Below are 20885 nucleotides of genomic sequence, written 5' to 3' on the forward strand. Positions count from 1 at the left end.
CTATTCATTTATATTTTCTTCTAGCTCCTGTTTAAAGCTTTCAGTTTTAGTTTTGTTTTTAATATCTGATGGGAATAAGAGTCACTTATTTTAATGGTTTGCCAGTTGTGTTAATAGCATTTAAAAATAATATGCCCAGCTGTTCTCAAAGTTTCAGGATCCCATTACAGTCTTAAAAATTATTACAGACCCCAGAGAGTTTTTGTTTAGATGATTAATAATTATGGATTTTTACTGTATTCAAAATTAAGGCTAAAACATTTAAGACTATAATTAATTTAAAAATTACAAAAACATGTTAACCTATTTTTAATGAAAAATAACAATTTCCCAAATATAAAAAACTTGGAAGAGTGGCGTGACTTCATACATTTGCAAACCCCTTTAACGCCTGACTGAGGGCAGCTGGATTCTCACATTCGCGTCTGCAGTGTCTGATACCGCATCACACCTCACGCAGTCTTAGGAAAACTTCACAGTGCAAATGTGAGGGAATGAGAGTTAAAAGGCAAATAGTGTTGTCGGACTAAGAAACCAGTTTTGACGTGCGGACTCGCTGAAAGGGCGCTGGAAGCAGCGCTGACCAAGTCTTTCCCTGCCGTGAACCCAGCTTTATCGGAAGGCCTCCAGTCAGGCAGCTGGGCTAAAATGAGACACATATGCTTGGGGGGTTTGCTCACAACCTTTGAAGGAGGGCGCAGGTTGAGGGCCAAGGACCAGCAAGATTTCTCGAATTAAGAGACTGGCCGGGGAGTTCCAGGCTGGTTCGGTTGGGCAGTGCAGGGAGGTGTTCTGGCATCTCCTCATAAATAGGTAAACCATGCCATCCAAATTGGAACATTTAAGAGCAAAAGCGGGTGATGATAAAATGTAAAATTACTACTAAATAAAAGTTTTACCAAACTGGGATATAAATTCACACCACATAACAAGTGACCAAAAAAAAAAAAAATCACTGCAGCAAGATATTAGGCAACTCTTTTTCTGCTCTGTGCAAGATGTTGAACCTGTTTCTTGCGCATTTACACTCACTTCACTTCCCACATTCCCCACTGACATGCCCGCCTACCTGCAGTCAGAGGTTGGCAGCAGTTGCAGTGTGGAAACTGCAGGTGACTGGTGAATGGGAAGCCTTTAACTAGGATCATTTCATAGTCAAATAAGTGTTCTACAATCTTTTCTTAGAATTATTGAGTAAAACCTGGTGAGTTCCTCTTTGAGAATTTTGGTATCCTTTAAATAGCTTGTGTGTGTGTGTGAGACACTGTTACTTTTGAGGGTACAAGTGTTAACTGCACCTTAATCCCTCAAAAAGTCTGAAGGTACTGTTTTCCCCCAACTGCCTCTCACACACAGTACAGTTATCCTAGTAGAAGATTTGGTTGTGCTTGTAGGCCCTGTGAACTGATTCCTGTAAGAACCAGAGAATAATTGATTTCTATTTACTTATTTAGATAGCAGTTTTATATATGCTGATATAAGCATTGCAACTAAAAAAGTCAGGACTCAGCCGCTTGACTCTAAGGCAGATATCCTGGCTCTCGATTATTTAGTGGGAGTAGAGGAGTAATCACCATAGCCTAAGAACTTCATTCTACTGTGACCCTGTTTCTTTAACATCTCTGGGGAAGGAGCAAATTATAATTGTTCTAAGTCAGACTTGTTTAGAAAAGAGCTATTGTCTGATCCACTTTTATCCTAAATAACTACCTGTTTAACTTGCATAGGAAAATAGCTTTTGAGACACAAGGGATGATTTTTTTTTTTTTATTTAATTCTCTGTAATGGTTCCTGTGTTGTTCAACTCCTCCCCCCATTGTCTTTTGGGCCCTTGTCGAAGAACTAGTTTGTCATTGTACTTGCTTGCTACCTACCCCCACCACTTCTGTATTCGTCCAGAAGTTAAACCATGATTCATGCTTAGCTTAGTTTATTAAATGCTCACACTCAGCCATCCCTAGTTGAGAATGAGGTCCCTTGATGTCCATGGATGTTTAGGTCTTCCCTTGCCATCCCTACTGGAGTCTTTTTCAAATTATATTGAAAATAGTTTTCTTTTTCAAATTGTGTCCCTACTCTATGTGCATCTAATATTTTTCAATATTAGACTATAAATTTCCAGTAGTGCTGGATTATTGCATTTTTTCCTAAAACAGCAGCACCTAAGGTAAAACTAAAAATTGAATGGAGCTGGGCAAGAGTGAGCTCTTCGTGGTGTTTTGTTATTATCTAACTTGAAAATGTCATGTAATTCTAAACAGTGAGCGGTACATATTTTGAACAGCTCATTAAATACTGTTAATTACTGTTATGTGGGAAATTACTGCTGTATAGAAACTTAAAATCTGGTATCAGAGAGATTGTGCACCCACATGGCTATAGCATTCTGAGTAATCTTTCTGGTTTGGGACAAATTCCACAAAAGCTCTACAGCTTCCATAGGCCTCACATCAGCCTTGTGCTTCATGAAAAGTTATAGGAACATTTCTTTGAAGGTGGATCTACTTGCTGCTGGAGGAAGACAGTGGGCACCACTTCTTCAGTGTTGGGAAAATGATTTTGGAGGGGCTTTTTGTGGGAAGACCATTCTTGGTGGGCATGATCATGTGGTTTTTAGACCTTAAGTTTTGAGTTTGTTTCCCTCCCATTTGGGCCTACTCTGTTCCAGCATAACTGCTTAGATACATAATTCATAAGTGGGCACCAGCTTTTCTTGGGAGTCCTTTAGGTTGGCCCTTGTCCAAAAGGTCTTTCCAAGGGGCAGTAACCTGAACGGTACATCCCTAGAAGTACCACCTTGTATGAGGAGGATTCTCTAACTTAGTTATCAGGCCTGTGGCAGTGATTGTTCCAGTTTTTAATAGCAGTCACCAACCACTAGCCTGGTTGTTAGTCACCTTAGTGAGGTTTTCTGATTTTTCAAGTCCCTTCTGCCACTCACTTCTGGGTTACAAATGGCTACCATTTTATGAAGGGATGCTGAGGACAAGAATTTATTTCTTTTTCCCTCATAAAATTCCTCTCAGTGTGTGTGTTAAGTAGATCTCCTGGAGAAGGCAGCTTGCGTTCTCTAGACAGTGTTGGGAGAGCCTCTGGGGGGGAGATGGATTCCCTCTGGTAGACTGCTACATGCCTATTATATTATCTTTGTCTTTGAATTTCTTAGCAAAGTTGAATAGATTAAGGCTGGATTTTGAGAAGTGTGTTTGTCATAGGGAATATAGATCTGATTGTAGATCTCTTCCTACGAGCATTACCAGGGTTGATGCTTTTCTTACTGCAAAGAATTGTAAACAGTGGAGGAGAGAGCTGGATAATACAAATGGTTAATTTAAATCTAGAAGATTAGAAAGAGTTGGTATTCACTGCGACTTAATGCCGTCTCTAGCTGACTTCTCAAGCTTTAATGTGCATAGGAATCACTTGGGAATCTTGCAAATTCTGATGCAGAGGTCTGGGGTGGAGTCTGAGGGTGCATTTCTAACAAACTCCCAGAGGATGCTGATGTTGCTTCATCCAGGGACCACAGTTTGAGGCCTATAGGAATTTAGGTTATATGCTTGTCTAACTTTTAATAATAACCATGGGTATTGAAATTTTTTTCTTTTTTTTTCTTCTTCTGTACAAGGCACAGAGCAATAAAACAAAGATAAGAGGATAGGCACTGGACCAAGTCTAGGGTTAGACTGACTTTACTCTTGAGTTTTTTCTGGGTCTCTTTCTTAGTATCACCAAGCTGACTTCGAGAAAAAGTGTTTGGTACTGATCACTAGTTTGACGTGGCAGCTTGGAATGCTACCAATACTGGGTTTTAGATGGCCTAGCTTCTCCTCTTGGCCTTGGTTCCTCAAAAAAAAGGGGTTAGGGTTAGAGTAGCCTTTTGCCTTTAAGTCTTAGACATCATGAACTAAATAAAAGAGGACAGTTCATCTTTTTATCTGCAAAATCTGTTTTAGTGTTGTCTTCATCTCCTTAGCTCACTTTTCAGTTAACCCTGTCCTGATAAATAGGTGTCATAGCTATATCAGCCAGTGTCTATAGATCTTCTGGCCAGGTACATATGCTGTATGTAAATATGTAGTTAGGGAGGCAAACTTCAGATGACCAAGGACCAGTTATGACCTCAGGATATGAAGCAGTAATCAGGGTGGTATCCTTTCACTAGAGAGGTTGTTTACTGCATGTTTCTAGAGGGCTACTTAAGAGCTCTCCTATGTCCCACCTTGGGAAGATTATGGCCAGATGTCATGTAAAGTAGTAGGAAGCCACCTTTTCTTTTCTAAACTTAAAGATGGTCTCTGCATAGAAGTATGACTTCATATTACAATGTTGAACAGTCTCTCTTTTCATATATATCCAGACTAAAACAAGTTTTTGATAGTCCTAGGGAATACCTATCACAAGGAGATACCATAGAACCATACGATTTGAGATAGTGGGAATAATTAGTGATCTCAACCATTTAATGAGAGACTTCTGTGGGTCTGTTGCTTTTTACCCACACACATCACCCTTATTTTAATTGTCAGAACATTCCTGTGAGGTAGGTGGTGCCTCCTGACCATTTTGGGCCCTACTCTTCCCAATAGCCCCCTTTCTGCCATGTTTTTGAGTCCCCAAGTTCTAATTCTTTATGGTTTCCTTATATATATGCTTGTTCCCCTAGTGTATGTTTCTGTTGCTTCTTCCACTCCAAATATCAGACTGAAGGGGAAAAAAAATCAGTGGCTTTAAGAAAGTAAAGTATAGGGCCATGGGTAGATAGGTGTTTTTTGTCTTTTATGTCTCCCCTTTTCTCTTCATCTCCGCTCTCTTTTAAATGAAGGAATTGGGCCTTATCTCTAACCAGTTAGCAGGGGGCATATTGAAGACAAGGCATTTTTGTTTCATTATGGTAAACCCCTGACATTTAACGCTCTGCTTAATACATGGACATTCCATAAATGTTTGAGTGAATGAATCCAATTCATACCATACATTTATTTAAAGAGCAATTTTGCCTGCTCTGTAGAAATTATTCTGTGTATTGACTGATATATGTCTCTCCAAGTAAAGACCTTTTACTTTGGCTGATATACATCATCATCTTTGAAGCAGCTGTTACTAGTTAGGTTTGAGAAATCTGAGATGAAAGTGTGTAAGTTAACTACTGTAAACCATTACCTGTTATCACCATGCTATGAGAAGATCTTTTACTAACCAAAACCATTTCCCAAACTTTTTGTCTTTCTCTCTCTTCTCAATATCAGAGTACTACACTTTAACTTGTTTGGTTGGATATATTAAGCTCTTCATTGGTTTTGGAATTGGAAGGCAAATATTTTTATATTTTTATTAATGTCCTTCTAAATACAGAGCACTCTGTAAGCCAACACACTGCTTTGAAAGGGTAGTATGGCCAAATTATGATGTAACTAAATGTAAATAACACTGATTTAACAGGTAAGGGGTAGATTAGCGTCCCAACTATAATATTTAGAGGACCTGATTATGGGATTTAATATATATTGAAATGAAAATGGAATAATTTGTAGCTGGGATACCTGTCATTGTGTTCTCCTTCCTCCCAGCATGGTTTGTAAAGTAAAAAGTGCTGCAAACGAGGGTGAGATTATAGAGATATAAGAGCAAGGAAGAACCCCAGTCAGCAGGTTAGAAATGATGTTCTGTGAGCAAAAAAAACTCCTGTAATCTGTCACTAGTTTAATGTAGTTCTGTGTGCTGTTTCTCTAATGTTTTTGAAGTATGGTTTACATTTTCTTATGACATGTTGAGTAGTTTGACAGTTGAGGAATTGCTTGCTTTATGCACAGCAAAGTAGGCTAAGAATGGGTTTAACATTAATTTATCACTCAATTTACTTGACCTAAGGCTGGTGGGTTCGGTACAGTCCTGCATCAGATTGTATCCAAAAGATACTTGTCTTGTGGAGAGGATCCACAGAGTAAACAAAAAGGGAGAGGAGAGGGGATCTTTTTCCTTTTTTGAAACACTGTAAAAATTGGGATGGTGCCACCTTCTACTTCTCTTTTGATGTATTATTTCACAGTGCTGGCCCCAAAGGCGATAACATCTATGAATGGAGATCAACCATTCTAGGGCCACCAGGATCCGTGTATGAGGGTGGAGTGTTCTTCCTCGATATCACTTTTACACCAGAATACCCCTTCAAGCCTCCAAAGGTAAGGGATTCCTCTGGTTTGTATTTAACTGTACATATTCCCATAAGAGATTATTGAGGCTTTTAAAATTGTTTTTAATCACACAAAAAACAGATTTGTATTATATCTTAATGTAGCAATTTTCAACCCTTTCCATCTCATGGCATACAATGAATTACTAAAATTCTGCGGCACAGCCCCCCAAAATTTTTTTTTGCTCATCTGACAAAAATAGGTGTAATTTTGATTCATTCACACCGGACAACTATTGTTGTGTTGGCTGTTGCCATTAATTTAATAGTCTAAGGAAAAAGAGGTCAGTGCCCCTAACTAAGTATTGCCATGTTTTGAAAATTCTTGTGGCACACCAGTTGAAAATTGCTGCCTTAATGAATCTAAGTACATCTGAACACATACAAAACACTCCTTTGGGTTGGCGTTTCCTCATTTGGAAGAGACCTGCTACAGTTGTCCCCCCTTATCCCTGGAAAGTAACCACAGACACTATCAAGTCTCCATATACAGCTGACCCTTGAACAACATGGTTAGGGGTGCTGACCCCCGTGCAGTTGAAAATTCACGTGTAACTTTTGACTCTCCCCATACTTAACTACTAATAGCATATTGCTGACCAGAACCTTTACCAATGAACAGTCAGTTAACATATTTTGTATGTTGTATGTATTATATATTGTATTCTTACAATAAAATAAGCTAGAGGAAAGAAAATCATAAGGGAGAATACATTTATAGTATTTATTGAAAAAAACACACACATATAAGTGGACCCACATAGTTGAAACCCATATTCAAGGGTCAACTGTACTGTTTTTTTCCTATACATACATACCTATGATAAAGTTAAATTTATAACTTAGACATAGGAAGAGATTAAGAACTAATAATAAAATAGAACAATATAATACACTGTAATAAAAGTTAGATGAATGTGACATTAAGTAAAATAAGAGTTACTTGAACAGGCACTACACTACTTTGACAGTTGATCTGACAACCCAGACGGCTATGGGCGGGTGGCGTATACAGTGTCAATATGCCGGACAAAGGGATGATTCACATCCCAAGCAGGATGGTGTGAGATTTCATTACCTTACTAAGAATGGAGCATAAATTAACACATGAATTGTTTATTTCGGAATTCTCCATTTAATATTTTTGTACCGCAGTTGGCCATTGGTAACTGAAATCATGGAACGCAGAACTGATATGGGGGACCTACTGTATTTATAGTAACATAGCAATTAATCCCCTAAAATGTCAGTGCACTGAGACAATTAGGAATCAAAGTCTCCTACCAAAGCCTCAGATTCTGCTCGCTAGGCTTTAGATTTCACATCCGGGATAGGTGGGATTGCCCAAATCATCTACCTCCTTTGACACTCAACAATATGATTCTCATTCACAGTCAGAGGAAAACCTCTTCTTGGGGTTGGAGTAGACTGTTACATATATGTACAGTTGCAGAAGAAAGAAATGATTAAAAGTCGGTCAGTAAAAATAAGTGGTAAAGTTATAGGTTATTTTTACTTTGGAACAATTCCAGGGTATTTCACAAATAAAAATTAGACCAAACAAAATAACCCAGGATCATGTCTGTCTCTTGCTGTGGTCCTTGCCAATTTCTGGCTCCTCACCTGTGGAGACTCCATTATAGTGAATTCTGTGACTACGCTGTACAGGATTATCTGCAGGATCTGATGTAAAGGTCAGAAAAGGCAAAAACAAATATCTTCAAATTTTATTACAGCTTTTTGAGTGTGTGATCATTGTTTAATTGCATCTTGTTTAATTGTCTTTATGTTGTACCTCAGTTTGAACTTACGATTCTAAAGCTTACTTTGAGGCCTTGTAGTACTACCAGCTAACACAAGAGGTCAGCAGACAATTAGCTATTTTGAAGCTTGGAAATGTTAAGAAAATATTAAAACTGTTAAAAGATGAATTTAAGAAATATTTAAGTTACCTTGCTTTTTTGTTGAAGAATACTTTTAAATGAAATTGACAGTCCTTGGGATTGTACAATGAACATGTTTAATCTCAAATTTATCAAATGGTGTCTTAACCTATCTCTTAGCAGCTTTAAACTGTTGTTCACCTTTTTAAAAACTGTTTTTAAAAATTTTTAATTAGGGCCACTCAGTTGAAGAGGTAATTTAGTAAAAAGCTTCATTATTTGATGTTTTCTGTTTAATACTATCTTTTTAGGTTACATTTCGGACAAGAATCTATCACTGTAATATAAACAGTCAAGGAGTTATCTGCTTGGACATATTGAAAGACAACTGGAGTCCGGCACTAACCATTTCTAAAGTCCTCCTTTCTATCTGCTCACTTCTTACAGACTGTAATCCTGGTAAGGTTAATAATTTTTTACCTTGTTTTGTTCTTCCTTGCCTGAAAAATACTTGTTTTCCACATAAACTAAGAAAAATAAAATCTGTACTTTATCTTTAGAAAATCTATCAGCTTTCAAAGTACAAAATTTTCAAAGGAATTTTTACTCAAGAGACGTTCAGTTTATTAGTTGGAAAATGCAGCAACTTCACCCTTAATTGACATATGTTCTAGGAACAAGGTATTTTAAACTAAAGACTTAGAGTCTGCCACAGGTTTTCACATTTTCAGTCATTCTCCCTCATTTCTTTCCCTTCTGTACAGGGTGGGGCAAAAGTAGATTTAGAGTTGTGAGTATGGAAAATAACACAATAATAAACTGTTTCACATACAACTGTAAACCTACTTTTGCCCCACCCTGTATATTTCTCATATGGTTCTCTTAAACCACAGACTTCTAAATGTTGAGCCATCTGCCTGTCACCTCACCTGTGTCTGCAGGTTTCCCGAGCACTTGCCCTATAGCTGGTTACTGAGGCGGTGGTCAAATTTGAAAGTGATATTTCTTTGCTGAATACTTACTGATTACCAGATTGCGATGTGGGGAAGGGGGGGACTTAATTTCCTGTACTAAAAATTTTTTGTAAATAAAGCAAATATTACTTGTAAAGATTATATTTAGGATTCAAACACTATACTTACGTCAGGTTTTGACCTGGTCTGACTTGGACGTCCAGGTTCTTTCTAGGCAGACAGTGTAGAGGTAAATAGTTTTACATCGCAGTAGCCAAGAGGCCTACAGCATCGTAACTGCTGCCAGTGAGTGAGTGAAAGGGCACACGAACACAGCTGGATGTTCACTGTAGTCCAGAGCCTTGAACATTCCAGTTTCTAACCCGTAACAGCAAAAACCCCTCTATTTGGGTGGTGGTTGGGAGAGGAACGGAATGAACAGAGGCAACAAAGCCAGAGCAGTACTCAACGCCTGAGCATTCTATTTTGATAAGAATTTTCTACCCTGTATGCTATGTTTTTTAAACTACCCAGAAATGGTATAGTGTTTCAGAGGTGGATTTGATCGCATGTACTTAGCACATTTCTTGCCAGGCTGTCACCAGCTTAATTGCTAAAACCCTAAATGCTCTTTTCCTTTCTCCAAAGTAACCTGCGCCCTTCTCTTCCAGCCGACCCCTTGGTGGGAAGCATTGCCACTCAGTACATGACCAACAGAGCAGAACATGACAGGATGGCCCGACAGTGGACCAAGAGATACGCTACATAAATTGGGTTTCACAAGTCCTACGTTATTTGTCTGTCACAGAGAGAGCTGCTTATGGTTTTGAAGGGGTGGGGGAGGGTGGGTGTTGGTAAAGAGTAGGGTATTTCTATAACAGATATTATTCAGTCTTATTTCCTAAGATTTTGTTGTAACTTAAGGTATCTTGCTACAGTAGACAGAATTGGTAATAGCAACACTTAAATTGTCATTCGTTCTGCAATATAAGCTAAAATGTAGTACAGAGAAGAATAGACATTTGGATTCAGTTGCTTGTAGTCTGTAAATTTAAGCCAGCTTAATTTTGTACAGGTTACACACATGGCCATTTATGTGAAATCCTTCCAAGACTACATACTTTTTTGTTTAAAAAAATTGGAACTTGTTTTCCCTTCTTGGAAGGGAACATTGATATTTAAAAGTTTTTAGAGATTGTCATCTCATATATATTAAATGGACACGTGGCTATAAGACACTTATAGGAAATGAGTAGTTATGTATTTTATTTTATATGCCAATCTACTTTATCGTGAAAAGATTAGAGGTTTGAATCAGGACTCGTGAAAACCTGTAGTAAAATACCTTAAGCTGTTAACTGTAAGGCGTGGAATAGGAGTTGCTCAGTGGATTGGTTATATGTTGCAGACTACTTAAGTCTGCATTTGTTACTGTGCTAATAAACATTATTAAAACAACCACCTAACACTGCTGTATTCATTTACTTTCTTTTGTGTTTGTAGTTTGAAGATTCTTTTAAACTGGATCTTTGCTACTAAATCAACCTAGAAGTAACTGCAGACTGAATGAATTGGTATCATTTATCAGGCACCTGTGTTAGGATTGGAATATAACTCTAATTTGTACAACAGCCTCCTCACAGGATAGATTTTGAGATGTCTTAGAAACAAAGGGTTAGGTAATCTTTCAAAGATGAACCTTTTTAAAAACATTTCTAAGTTGCAGGTGCTATGGTGGCAAGTACATGAGAAATGGGTTCTCTCATGGATGAAGTAGTACAACCACATTAGAGAGCAATTTGACAGCACCTAAGTGTTCACATCTGTAGGATGCGGCAATTTTATTTCTTTGTATCTACACCAGAGAAATTCACCCAGGTGCATGGGGTGAAAGTACATACACATTCATTTAGCATTTAAAAGGACTATGATAAACTATCTTCATGCCAATATAGATCTAAGTTCAGTAGAAAAAAGCAAAACTGCAGGATGATCCTAGTATATTACTTATTTAAAAATAAATGTAAAAGTATTTATCCACCTAAGTAAAATACACAGGAAAAAAGCTGGAAGGTCAAACAATAAGTGGAAGAGAAGGTAGGGAATGAATTAACCATACCTCAGTGATCATTTTTGACCAAAAAATATATTTGTGATGAGAAATTTTAAAGAATTAGGCAGTGGCAGCACTAGCCTAACCTAAAGGTATTCCATTGAAGATGTTAAAATTTACTAGATGTTTCCACATTTCTTTGCTGAATGGCTTATTTCATATTTTACATTTAAATCAAATAGTTAACTGCTTTCACATCGAAACCACTAAGTAGCTTTTAAAATTAGTAAAAATATTGTCAATTTGCTAAATACAGTAAGCCCCATTGCTCAGATCTTGCCAAAATCTTCAGAGAATCTTCACCCAAACTCAGATATCCAACTTGAAGACTACCTGTAGTCCAATATTTTTATGATACATTTTATTCCACATGGCTACATGTCCAGAAAACTATTCCAGGAGGTGTAGTACTCCTTGTGGAAAATAGAAGTTTTACTGGCCTTATCTGCACAGCAGTTTCTAAAGAAACAGTTTGAACATACCACCTACTACCTCAAGCCGTGCTAAATGTGTAATGTGAACAAAGCTAAACCATAGGTTTTGTTCTTTTTAGCAAGATCTCCACCAGATAAAATTCAGCTTACACCCAAACTACTGTTTGATCGAATTTGGAGACACACACAAAAATTCCGTTTCATAATCCTAGGCATTAAATGACTAGTGAATTTTTTAAAAACAAAGTTATGTTTGAGCTAAGACTGCATAAAGTTATACAGAATGATAGCTTCTAAAACATTAAAGGGAGGAGGCACTACCTGTGTGCCAATATTAGGAACAAGTTTCAAGCAACCAGAATGCAAGTATGTTATTTCATATCAGGCAATAATAAGAAGCTTGGCCCAAACAATTTAATAGTAACCTAAAGTGTGTTAACTACTTCCTTAGGGATTTCCGAAGGACCAAAGGTAGCTACAAATGGCCTATTTTAAATATGTTCACAGACACTTAAAGGCAATCACTATTCAGCAAACAACTGGCATTGATTTTTAGTTCTCAGAGCTAGAATTCCCTTTGTTTTTCCTCCCAGGCAAAGGAAAGCTGGATTTGCTCTGGGGCTGGGAAAGTTTGCTGGCTAAGAGAGTGAACGGTTCAATCAGAGTTTTCCGATCTGTAACTGTTACCTCCCATAGTCGCACCTTCTCACTCTTTGCCCATTCCTGTGCCACTTCAGCGTCCACTTGTCTCTGCTCAGAAAGGTCAATTTTGTTTCCTAATACGACAATTGCTACCTGAAAAAAAATGGGTAAAAAGATCACACTTTGCCAACATCATCAGCTCCTGGCCAAATGCAGAAATAAAGAAAATTGTCCTATTTAACAAACTTCTTCAACACAACTGATTCTCAGATGTGACCTGAATAAAAAAGTAGGACATGAACCTCACTCTTGTCTGTAGTGCATTTCTGTTAAAAATGCAGATACCCTACAGGCTGCTATGAAACATTTTAATTTAGCAGCAGGTGAAGTTACTCAGGTATGAATGGAAGCTAGACTCAGGGAAATGAATATCTAGGATATAGATAATGTTCTGTCTGAAATGTACCTGCATTTCAGTTTCACTATACCTGTGTGCTGTTTCCCTAAACGTACTTCCAAATACACCAAGAGGAGTACGAAAGCTGTGAGTTCTGCACCCCTAGAACCTGTTATATGAGAACAGGAAATTCTGTTCTATTCGCATTATTCCTAATCATAGAAAACTACCTGATGCAAGCACTAAATATCTGTTGAATGTATGGACCAATAGGAACATTTTACATTTAAATAATGCAAGGCAATCAATTATATACTTAAATGCTTACAACCAGGCACCTGTTTCAGGTGACCAAAACACAGCAGTCACGCCCTAGCCAATTTGGCTCAGTGGCAACAGCACTGGCCTGGACTGAAAGGCCCCAAGTTCCACAGGCTCGATCCCTGGCCCCTGTCAGGGCCCGTGCGGGAGGCAACCAATTGATGTGTGTCTCCCTCTCCCTTCCACTAGCTCTGAAAAGCAATGGTAAAAATATCCTCGGGTAAGGATTAAAAAAAAACCTGCCCAGCCAGGCATGGCTCAGCCATTGAGCGTTGACCTAGGATCCAGGCGATCAGGGTTCGATTCCCGGCCAGGGCACATGCCTGAGTTGCGGGCTGCAGCTGGTCAATGACTCTCTCATCATTGATGTTTCTATCTCTCGCTCCCTCTCCTTCCCTCTCTCTGAAATCAATAAAGATATATTTTTTAAAAAAAAATACTTTCTTAAAAAACAAAACAAAAAAACCCCAACAGATTAGTGTTTGTCAGGGACCAAAGGGGTAACAATGGGAGAGAAATGGGTGTGGCTATACAAGGGTAACATGAGGGGTCCTTGCAGTGATGGAAATGTTCTGTATCTTGACTGTATAAATGTCAGTATCTTGGTTGTGATATTGTACTATAGTTTTTCATGTTAACATTGGGGAAAACTAGTTCAAGATCTCTGTTTCTTAAAACTGCATGTGACTCTACAGTGATCACAAAGTTTAACATAAAAGTAAAATATAAAAATCTAGGTTAGGAACACCTAGCCTGTGCTGTTAACCAGTGCATTATAGGATGTACTCCTAGATGGTGAGGGATCAGCCATGTGAAGGTCTGGAAAAAGATCTGTGATAAGAGAGTTCCAGGCATAGGAATCTGCAATTGATAAGAACTTAATAGGGGAACAAAATTATCATGTTGGAAAAACAGAAAGTAGACCAGTGTCAATGGAGTACAGTGACGAACAGAATGACAAAGATAAGATGAAAAGGATAGGCATGGGCCAAGTCATGTAAGACTTCATAGGTCATGGTAAAGCTCTTGTTTTTAAGTGTTAAATGGGTAGAATCTAATAATTATTACGTCTTTCTTTTTCTTTTGTTAGTAAGGCTAAAGACAATCCTATTTAGCCTAGAAGATAGTGAAGAGCCCTAGGAAACAGTGATGCCACACAATATGGACTGAACTATGTAGTACTTGCGATATGGAGTCATTAAAATTCAACTTATACATGGTAACAAGCAAAGGCAGAAAGTCAAATGCTGGTCCCAACTGAACTCAGTCAGTCCTGTATTTCCTGGGCTAAGGGAAAAAAATGAAGATTATAGATACTGTAAATACAATCTGATGGCCTAAAAATATTTTAACTGCCCCAAATGCCATGCTACAATTTAAATAGTAATATAATTCACAGTTGGCATTTTTAACTTACCCACTTACCTCTTTCTTGTCTTTAAACTTATCAATTTCTTTCTTGAGAAGCTCCACCCTTTGAAAGGATTCAAGATTATTCACACTGTACACCAGAACAAAGCCATCGGCAAATGAAAAATAGTGCTTTGGTAGTTCTACACCTTCCTGTAGGCCTCTGGTGTCATAAAAATGTAACTGTTCCTTTACTCCCCGATCTGTTTCCACTGAGGCCATATACACATCTTCCATTGTTTCACAATCTTCCATTCCTGAGATGAAAAAGAAATTACTCTTATGTGTACAAATATCGAATCACTGTCTTTTAGAAGGTGTTGGCTTTTTAGGTTCCCTGTTTACTACATGTCAGAATCATTTCTATTTACTAACTTCTTTGTTCATTTACTATAACTACCTTTCATTTCAAAGTGCTTTTTAAAAACATCTCTTCTGTATAGAAATAAAAGTATAAATAAAAATTTAGTAATGACTTAATACTACATATTTTTTAAATAAGAGTCAACTGAATACCTAAATTGGAAGATTAAAGGCTGATTTTAAAAGTAGCTTCAACAACTAAGTGGCCCCATTTTCTTCTCTATCAGAGCCAAGGACAGGACCTGGAGTAAATTTGCTGGTTTTTTCCTGTACAACTTACTCTATTTCCAGGGTCTGTTTATGGGACTCAAAAATTTATATGCCCAGTCTGAGCCTGAGTACCAGGCTTTAATCCCCACGTACCTACTGGGCACTTTTACGTGAATGTCCTGCAAGTGTTTCAAACTAACAGAACTTGTTATCTTTCCTCCCCATACTTATTCCTCCTCCTGCTTTCTCCCCTTGATCACCACCCACCTGGGCAGGTTTTAGAGCTCTCTTCAAACAAGAAAAGTGTGTGTGGAAGTTACCTCAGCCACTTCACTGCTGAAACCTGCTCAATACACTGCCTCCTTCCCACCAGTGTGTTATTAGCACCTGAACTGCAGCAGTTCGCTAAACACTTGGTCAGCACCTTGTATCATCCTTTCTAGACTGCTCAAATGCCAACTCCATGGATCCTCTCCTGATTATCCGCTTCCCTCCTTTCTGCTCCTGTGGTACAGGAAATACCATTTAATGCTTAAATCTTCCTATATTGGTCCCCTCCAAAGCTGGAGTATAAACTCCTGGAGAGCCAGAACTGTGGCTAATCTATCATGATAGCTCTGAGGAATAACAAATTGACTTACATACATAGTAAGTCCTAAGTAAATGTTTGCTAAATGAGTGAATTCATAATGCCCAACTTCAGTCCCTTTCTTGCCTGAGTGATCCTTGTAAAATGCATTCCTGATCAGGGCACATTCCCAGGTTGCGAGTTTGATCTCCAATCGGGGTGTGTATCAGGGGTGTATGGCAGGTGAACGATTGATGTTTCTCACATCAATGTTTCTCCCTCACCCCTTTCTCCTTCCTTCCTGTCTCTCTAAAATCAATAAACATATCCTCAGGTGAGGATTAAAAAAGCCAAAAAGGTAAAATCCTAAATGTGGTAACATTTAGGTTTCCCCAACTAATGCCCTACCCAGGTCACCTATGAAGCTCAGTCATAAATTCTATCCAGCCCGGCCGTGCGTGGCTCAGCAGTTGAGCATCGACCTAGGATCCAGGTGATCGGGGTTCGATTCTGAGTCAAGGCACATGCCCGGGTTGCAGGCTCCATCCCCAGTCGGGGGCGTGCAGGAGGCAGTCGATCAATGACTCATCGTTGATGTTTCTCTCTCTCTCTCCTTCTTCCTCTCTCTGAGATCAAAGATATATTTAAAAAAAAAAAAATTTTATCCACATGCTTACAGTTTCAATGAACTTTTTTTTTAAAAAATATATCTTTATTGATTTCAGAGAGAGGAAAGGAGAGGGAGAGAGAGAGAGATAGAAACATCAATGATGAGAGAGTGACTGATCAAGCCCGAAACCGGGGCATGTGCCCTGACCGGGAATCGAACCCCGATCCCCTGGATCCCAAGTCAATGCTCAACAGCTGAGCCATGCCCCGCTGGGCTCAATGAACTCTTTAGTTCTCCATCTTAATTGTGAACAGACAACGTAGGATTACCAGATACCTGAGGGAAAGGGGGGCCAAAAGTCAGAACACACCTTAGAGAAAAAAGACTGCAAAAACTGAAAGCTCACAACAAGAAAACTACCCAATATACTCAAAGAGAGATGATAGTGCATCCATGAAATAAGAACAGGATACTAAGAAGTGAAAACAACATAAAGGCTGGAAGATAAAGATAAGGAAAAACTTAAAAAGTGGAACGAAATACTGAGAGATGGAAAACAGGAGAAAAGAAAAAAATTAGGTTACTAGTCTAGAAGGTCCAGCACCCAAAAAGAGTTCCAGAAAGAGAAGAAAACACAGAAGGGAAGGCATCAACAAAATAACTTGGATTGAAGAATATGCATTTCCATATTGAAAGGGCCAGATTTCCTTTATGTATTTCAACTAAACATTCAACAGATTGAATACAAAAGCAAGTAGATATATTATCCAGCTGCTTTCTATTAAGCTGGACATTAGATGGTCAAAAATGTAAATCAATGCTCTTCTCACTAAATTTTTTTGAAGATATATTTTTCATAAAAATTATAGCATTTGATATGTATTATTTTAAGTACTATTTTTAAAATTTGTTTTAATTTCTAATACAGTAAAAATACAGCCTACATAAACAAAAGCTGTTTGGAGTTTTAAGAGGGTAAAAGGATTCTTTCCCTCCCTGCTCCTCTCCCCAGCATAATTTATTTTTTGCACAGACATAAATTAGAATCTGGAGGTAAAAAATTAAGAACCAATAGTGCAGCACTTGTGACAGGAGGGATTCAGAAACCAAAATGTTTGAGAACCGCTGGCACAGACACCATAATAAAAACCAAATATGGATTTGACCAAAATTGTTAAATATTTTGGGACAGTGGAAGAGAAGCAGAGCTCATCAAAATAGTTAATAAAAGTAAGATAGAAATACGCTCTAAGCTACTTACCAGAGATATTTCAAAAATCTATGATGCTACTTATCTCTCCAACACAAACCTCATTTTGTTCTAACTTATATTTGTCTTCCTTACTAACCATGACCTCCTTAAAGCCAAAGATGCTGCCTTCTTCACCTCTGCTCTCACAAGGCCTCATCACAGCCTGTTTCCTATAGGCTGTTGTAATGATTTAACTCAATGAATGGAGAAAAGAATGAGATAATCCAAATCACAGAATTAGGTCATATTGCAGAAAACAGCTGTTTTTTCCATTATGAAAACCTATACAGCAGCACTGGAAAGTCATGTTTGAAATAATGAGATCTTTCAGTGTATTTTTTTTTTTTAAATCTTCGCCCGAGGATATGTTTATTGATTTTAGAGAGAGAGGAGGGGAGGAGGGGAAGGGAGAGAGAAACATCAATGATGAGAGTGAGTCACTAATGGGCTGCTTCCTGCATGCCCCCTACTGGGCATTGAGCCCGAAACCCAAGCATGTGATCTGACCAGAACTGGAACCGTGACCTCCTGGTTCATAGGTCGATGCTCAACCACTGAGCCAGGCAACCTGGGTTCTTGTTTTCTTAAGTCTGTGATTCTATGACTCTGAGACCACTATTCATTATGTAAATATATAGGAAACTACATATATATAAAAGATATAACAGTAAGCACTCTTGAATTTCACTATCATAAAAAATGTCTGTCTTCTCTCCCCCATTTTTTCCTCCCTCAATCTGTTGATTTCTATGATCCTTTTGGTCCCTCTGGATTACACTTTTGTGTACTGTCCCCCATCTTTAGGTAAGTATGACCAACAAAAGACCCCTAGCAGTTCCCAGAACCTATAGAGAAACTACAGAAAAATAATCTTACCAATAGTATGATTCCCATAAAGGAGCTGCTCCAAAATTGCTGTTTTCCCCACAGATAACAAGCCACAGACCACAACCTTGCATCCTTTTCCCATCTTGTCTCAGGGTATCACTGCAAAGAGAACAGATCTTTAAAATTGTATACAGTTGAAATGAATCATTTCTTTTTCTATGTTTAAATTTAATAAATAATACATGGGGGATTTCAAATATAAAAAAAGATATATAGAATAAGGTATACCCTTCCAAACCCCATTCCTAGTCTCCTATTTGCTCCCTTAGAGCAATCAGTGTTCAGTTTCTTATATATTTTTGCAAAAGTAATCTAGATAAATGTAAGAATAGATGTATCAAATACAGATAAGAATACACATTTGCTGGTTTTTAAAAATAATAAACACCTTTTATACAAGCTATTTCAATACTAATTAAGTCTACAGAAATCTGATCAAGTCTTGAAATCCAATAAATCTAGGAGCTTTTTTCGTAACTAATTTTTAAGTTGATAATTTTGTATGGCCTGCAAATGATGTTATAAATATCCAAAAGGCCCTTGGCAGAAAAAAGGTTCCCCACCCCTGATCTATGGTATGCTATTTCTTATATCAGCAACTATGGCCCATTTAAAAAGGTTTTCTACACATTCCTCTGAATTTATGATTGATTTAATGTCATCTCATTTATCATAGGATTCTACTCACTCTGTGTATAGTGGTCTCCTGTAAGGTATGATACCATTGAATCCTCCTCTCAAAGCATTTTTCATGATAATAGTTTACAATTTCTTAATTTTTTATTGATGGATTGAGAGAGAAACACAGATTTGTTGTTCCACCTATTTATGCATTCATCGGTTGCTTCTTGTATGTGCCCTAACGGAGATCAGGAGATAGCACCTGCAACCTCGGTGCACGGGCATGACGCTCTAACCAACTGAGCTAACCCGCCAGGGTGACAACAGTTAAAATTTAAAGGAAGTTGCCACCTAACCACACGAGAAGAAAATAAAAAGAAACAAGCCTTCCAGAGGATAAGAAAAGTGATGTCTGCAGAGAACAGTTCTGTTGTCAGAAAGGCTGCTACTGGGATATAAATTCTGATTTTTCTATTGTTACTTTCTCTTGTTATTCCCCCTTCCATTTAACAAGAAAACGAAAAGCCAATTAAAGCCAAATAAACTTTTGATTTTTATATCGCTTACATCTTCTTGCCCTCAACAAACAAATTTCTTTTTCAGTTCCTAAAAAGAAAAACAGGTAAGCCACCTAGTTATCCTTCTGCTCAAAATCCTCCAATCTTATGCAGTCTGAAGTCCTCATAACCTTCACCTGTCCCTGTCACCTACTGGTCTCCCCTGGGGCCGAGCCCAGCCACAGGCCCCCTGGCAGTACCGGTATGAATCCCAGGCGTACCCCAGCCTTGGCACTTTGTCCCTCTGACTGAAAGCAGTGCTCACATCCTTCAGGTCTTTTCTCAAACGTTAGTTCTCAAAAAAAAAAAAAAAAAGACGCCCTGAAACGTTCCAGCCAAAATTTCGGCCGGTGCCCCATTCCCCATCCCCCGCTTCCCTTAACGCCTGTCCTTAGCATCCAGTATCATCTCCTACTAGGTTAATGGCCCGTTTCCAAGAAAGCTGCAAGTCCTGCCCTGACCATTGCCTGGCACGTAGTAGGCACCTCATAGATATTCGTTAACTGAACCAATGCACCGCGTGAGGACTCTTCCAATGGTAAAGCTGCGGTTATAAAGAGGAGGAGGGAAGGAAAATAGGAAACGGGCGAAATAGCCCAAACCGCTAACGATTTAGGAGGTAAATACGATGCTCTTAAACCCTGGCCACACTTAAACTTAGAATTTGTAGAATTAAACCACACCACTGTTATCAAAAATGAAAATATTCTGCAGACGCTGAAAAGCTAGCAAACCATTTTTTCAATCAAGAACGCAGCGCAAGATGCGAGCGTTTTCTCGACATTTCTATCCTCAGCACTCGCACCTGCCAACCAGACCGCGGCAAAGAAATATTCCGCGTTTCTAAAAAACTGGTTCTGACTTAGCAATACCGGGGAACGGAATCCGCGCGCGGGGAAGGCACGGAGCCTTCTCCCTCTGCCCCGCACCCTTTTTAGGGCAAAGTCCCTCGGAACTGGGCCTGCGGGGGCTACAGCCCGAGCCGGCCCGCGGGGGTGGGGGAGGGTGCGGTGCGCGGGGCACCCCCCCTCCTGCCCCCCGCACCACGGCCGCCCCATTCGGGGCAGCGCCGCAGGGGTCTGTCAGAGCCGCCTCGCGGCCCCGGGCGTCTGCGTCCGTCCCGGGGTAGGAAGGGGACAGCGTCTCCCGCAGCGGCACCTCCAGAGAGGAGCGCGCGCTGCGTGGAGCGACGCACCCCCATACCAAAATGACACGTACCTGTGCCCTCCGCAGACCCCGAATAGAGCGGTGCGTTGGCTGCGAGGCTCCAAAGCAGGTTTCAGCTACTGGAGCCCCGCCCCCAACTTGCCTCCAACCCTCTCGGCGGGTGTAGGACGCGCTCAGGCTGAAGCCTCGCCGGGGACCGTCGCCGAGAGAAGCGGGGGGCGGGACAATAGGGAAGGCTGCGCCCAATCCCGGCGGAACTCCGCCCACCGGGCTCTCTGCCGGAACTACATGTCCCATGAGGCT

The 20885-nt window shown here is 39.3% G+C and overlaps 2 protein-coding genes across 5 annotated transcripts in view; one reads left to right on the forward strand and one right to left on the reverse strand.

The window, feature by feature from the left end:
• The window catches only part of UBE2E1 (ubiquitin conjugating enzyme E2 E1), a 59949-nt gene extending 49462 nt beyond the window's left edge, over positions 1-10487 (forward strand). The window contains exons 4-6 of one of the 2 annotated variants that reach the window (XM_081160369.1): positions 6050-6182; positions 8388-8535; positions 9701-10487. In XM_081160369.1, the coding sequence (XP_081016495.1) occupies positions 6050-6182; positions 8388-8535; positions 9701-9798 (379 nt within the window). In that variant the 3' untranslated portion in view covers positions 9799-10487. Of the gene's footprint in view, positions 1-6049; positions 6183-8387; positions 8536-9677 lie in introns of both variants that reach the window. The other variant, XM_081160368.1, reaches the window with a different exon arrangement.
• The window catches only part of NKIRAS1 (NFKB inhibitor interacting Ras like 1), a 52206-nt gene extending 31371 nt beyond the window's left edge, over positions 1-20835 (reverse strand). The window contains exons 1-5 of one of the 3 annotated variants that reach the window (XM_081160366.1): positions 20634-20835; positions 18226-18336; positions 14362-14603; positions 12279-12371; positions 6244-7876 (exon numbers count right to left, since the gene is read on the reverse strand). In XM_081160366.1, coding sequence (XP_081016492.1) covers positions 7745-7876; positions 12279-12371; positions 14362-14603; positions 18226-18319 — 561 coding nt within the window. In that variant the 5' untranslated portion in view covers positions 18320-18336; positions 20634-20835 and the 3' untranslated portion in view covers positions 6244-7744. Of the gene's footprint in view, positions 1-6243; positions 7877-10598; positions 12372-14361; positions 14604-18225; positions 18337-20633 lie in introns of those variants that run through there. The other 2 variants (XM_081160367.1, XM_081160365.1) reach the window with 2 other exon arrangements.
• Positions 20836-20885: the final 50 nt, after the last annotated feature.

The sequence above is a fragment of the Miniopterus schreibersii genome (assembly GCF_964146895.1).
Source record: "Miniopterus schreibersii genome assembly, chromosome: 15".
Lineage (NCBI taxonomy): Eukaryota > Metazoa > Chordata > Mammalia > Chiroptera > Miniopteridae > Miniopterus > Miniopterus schreibersii.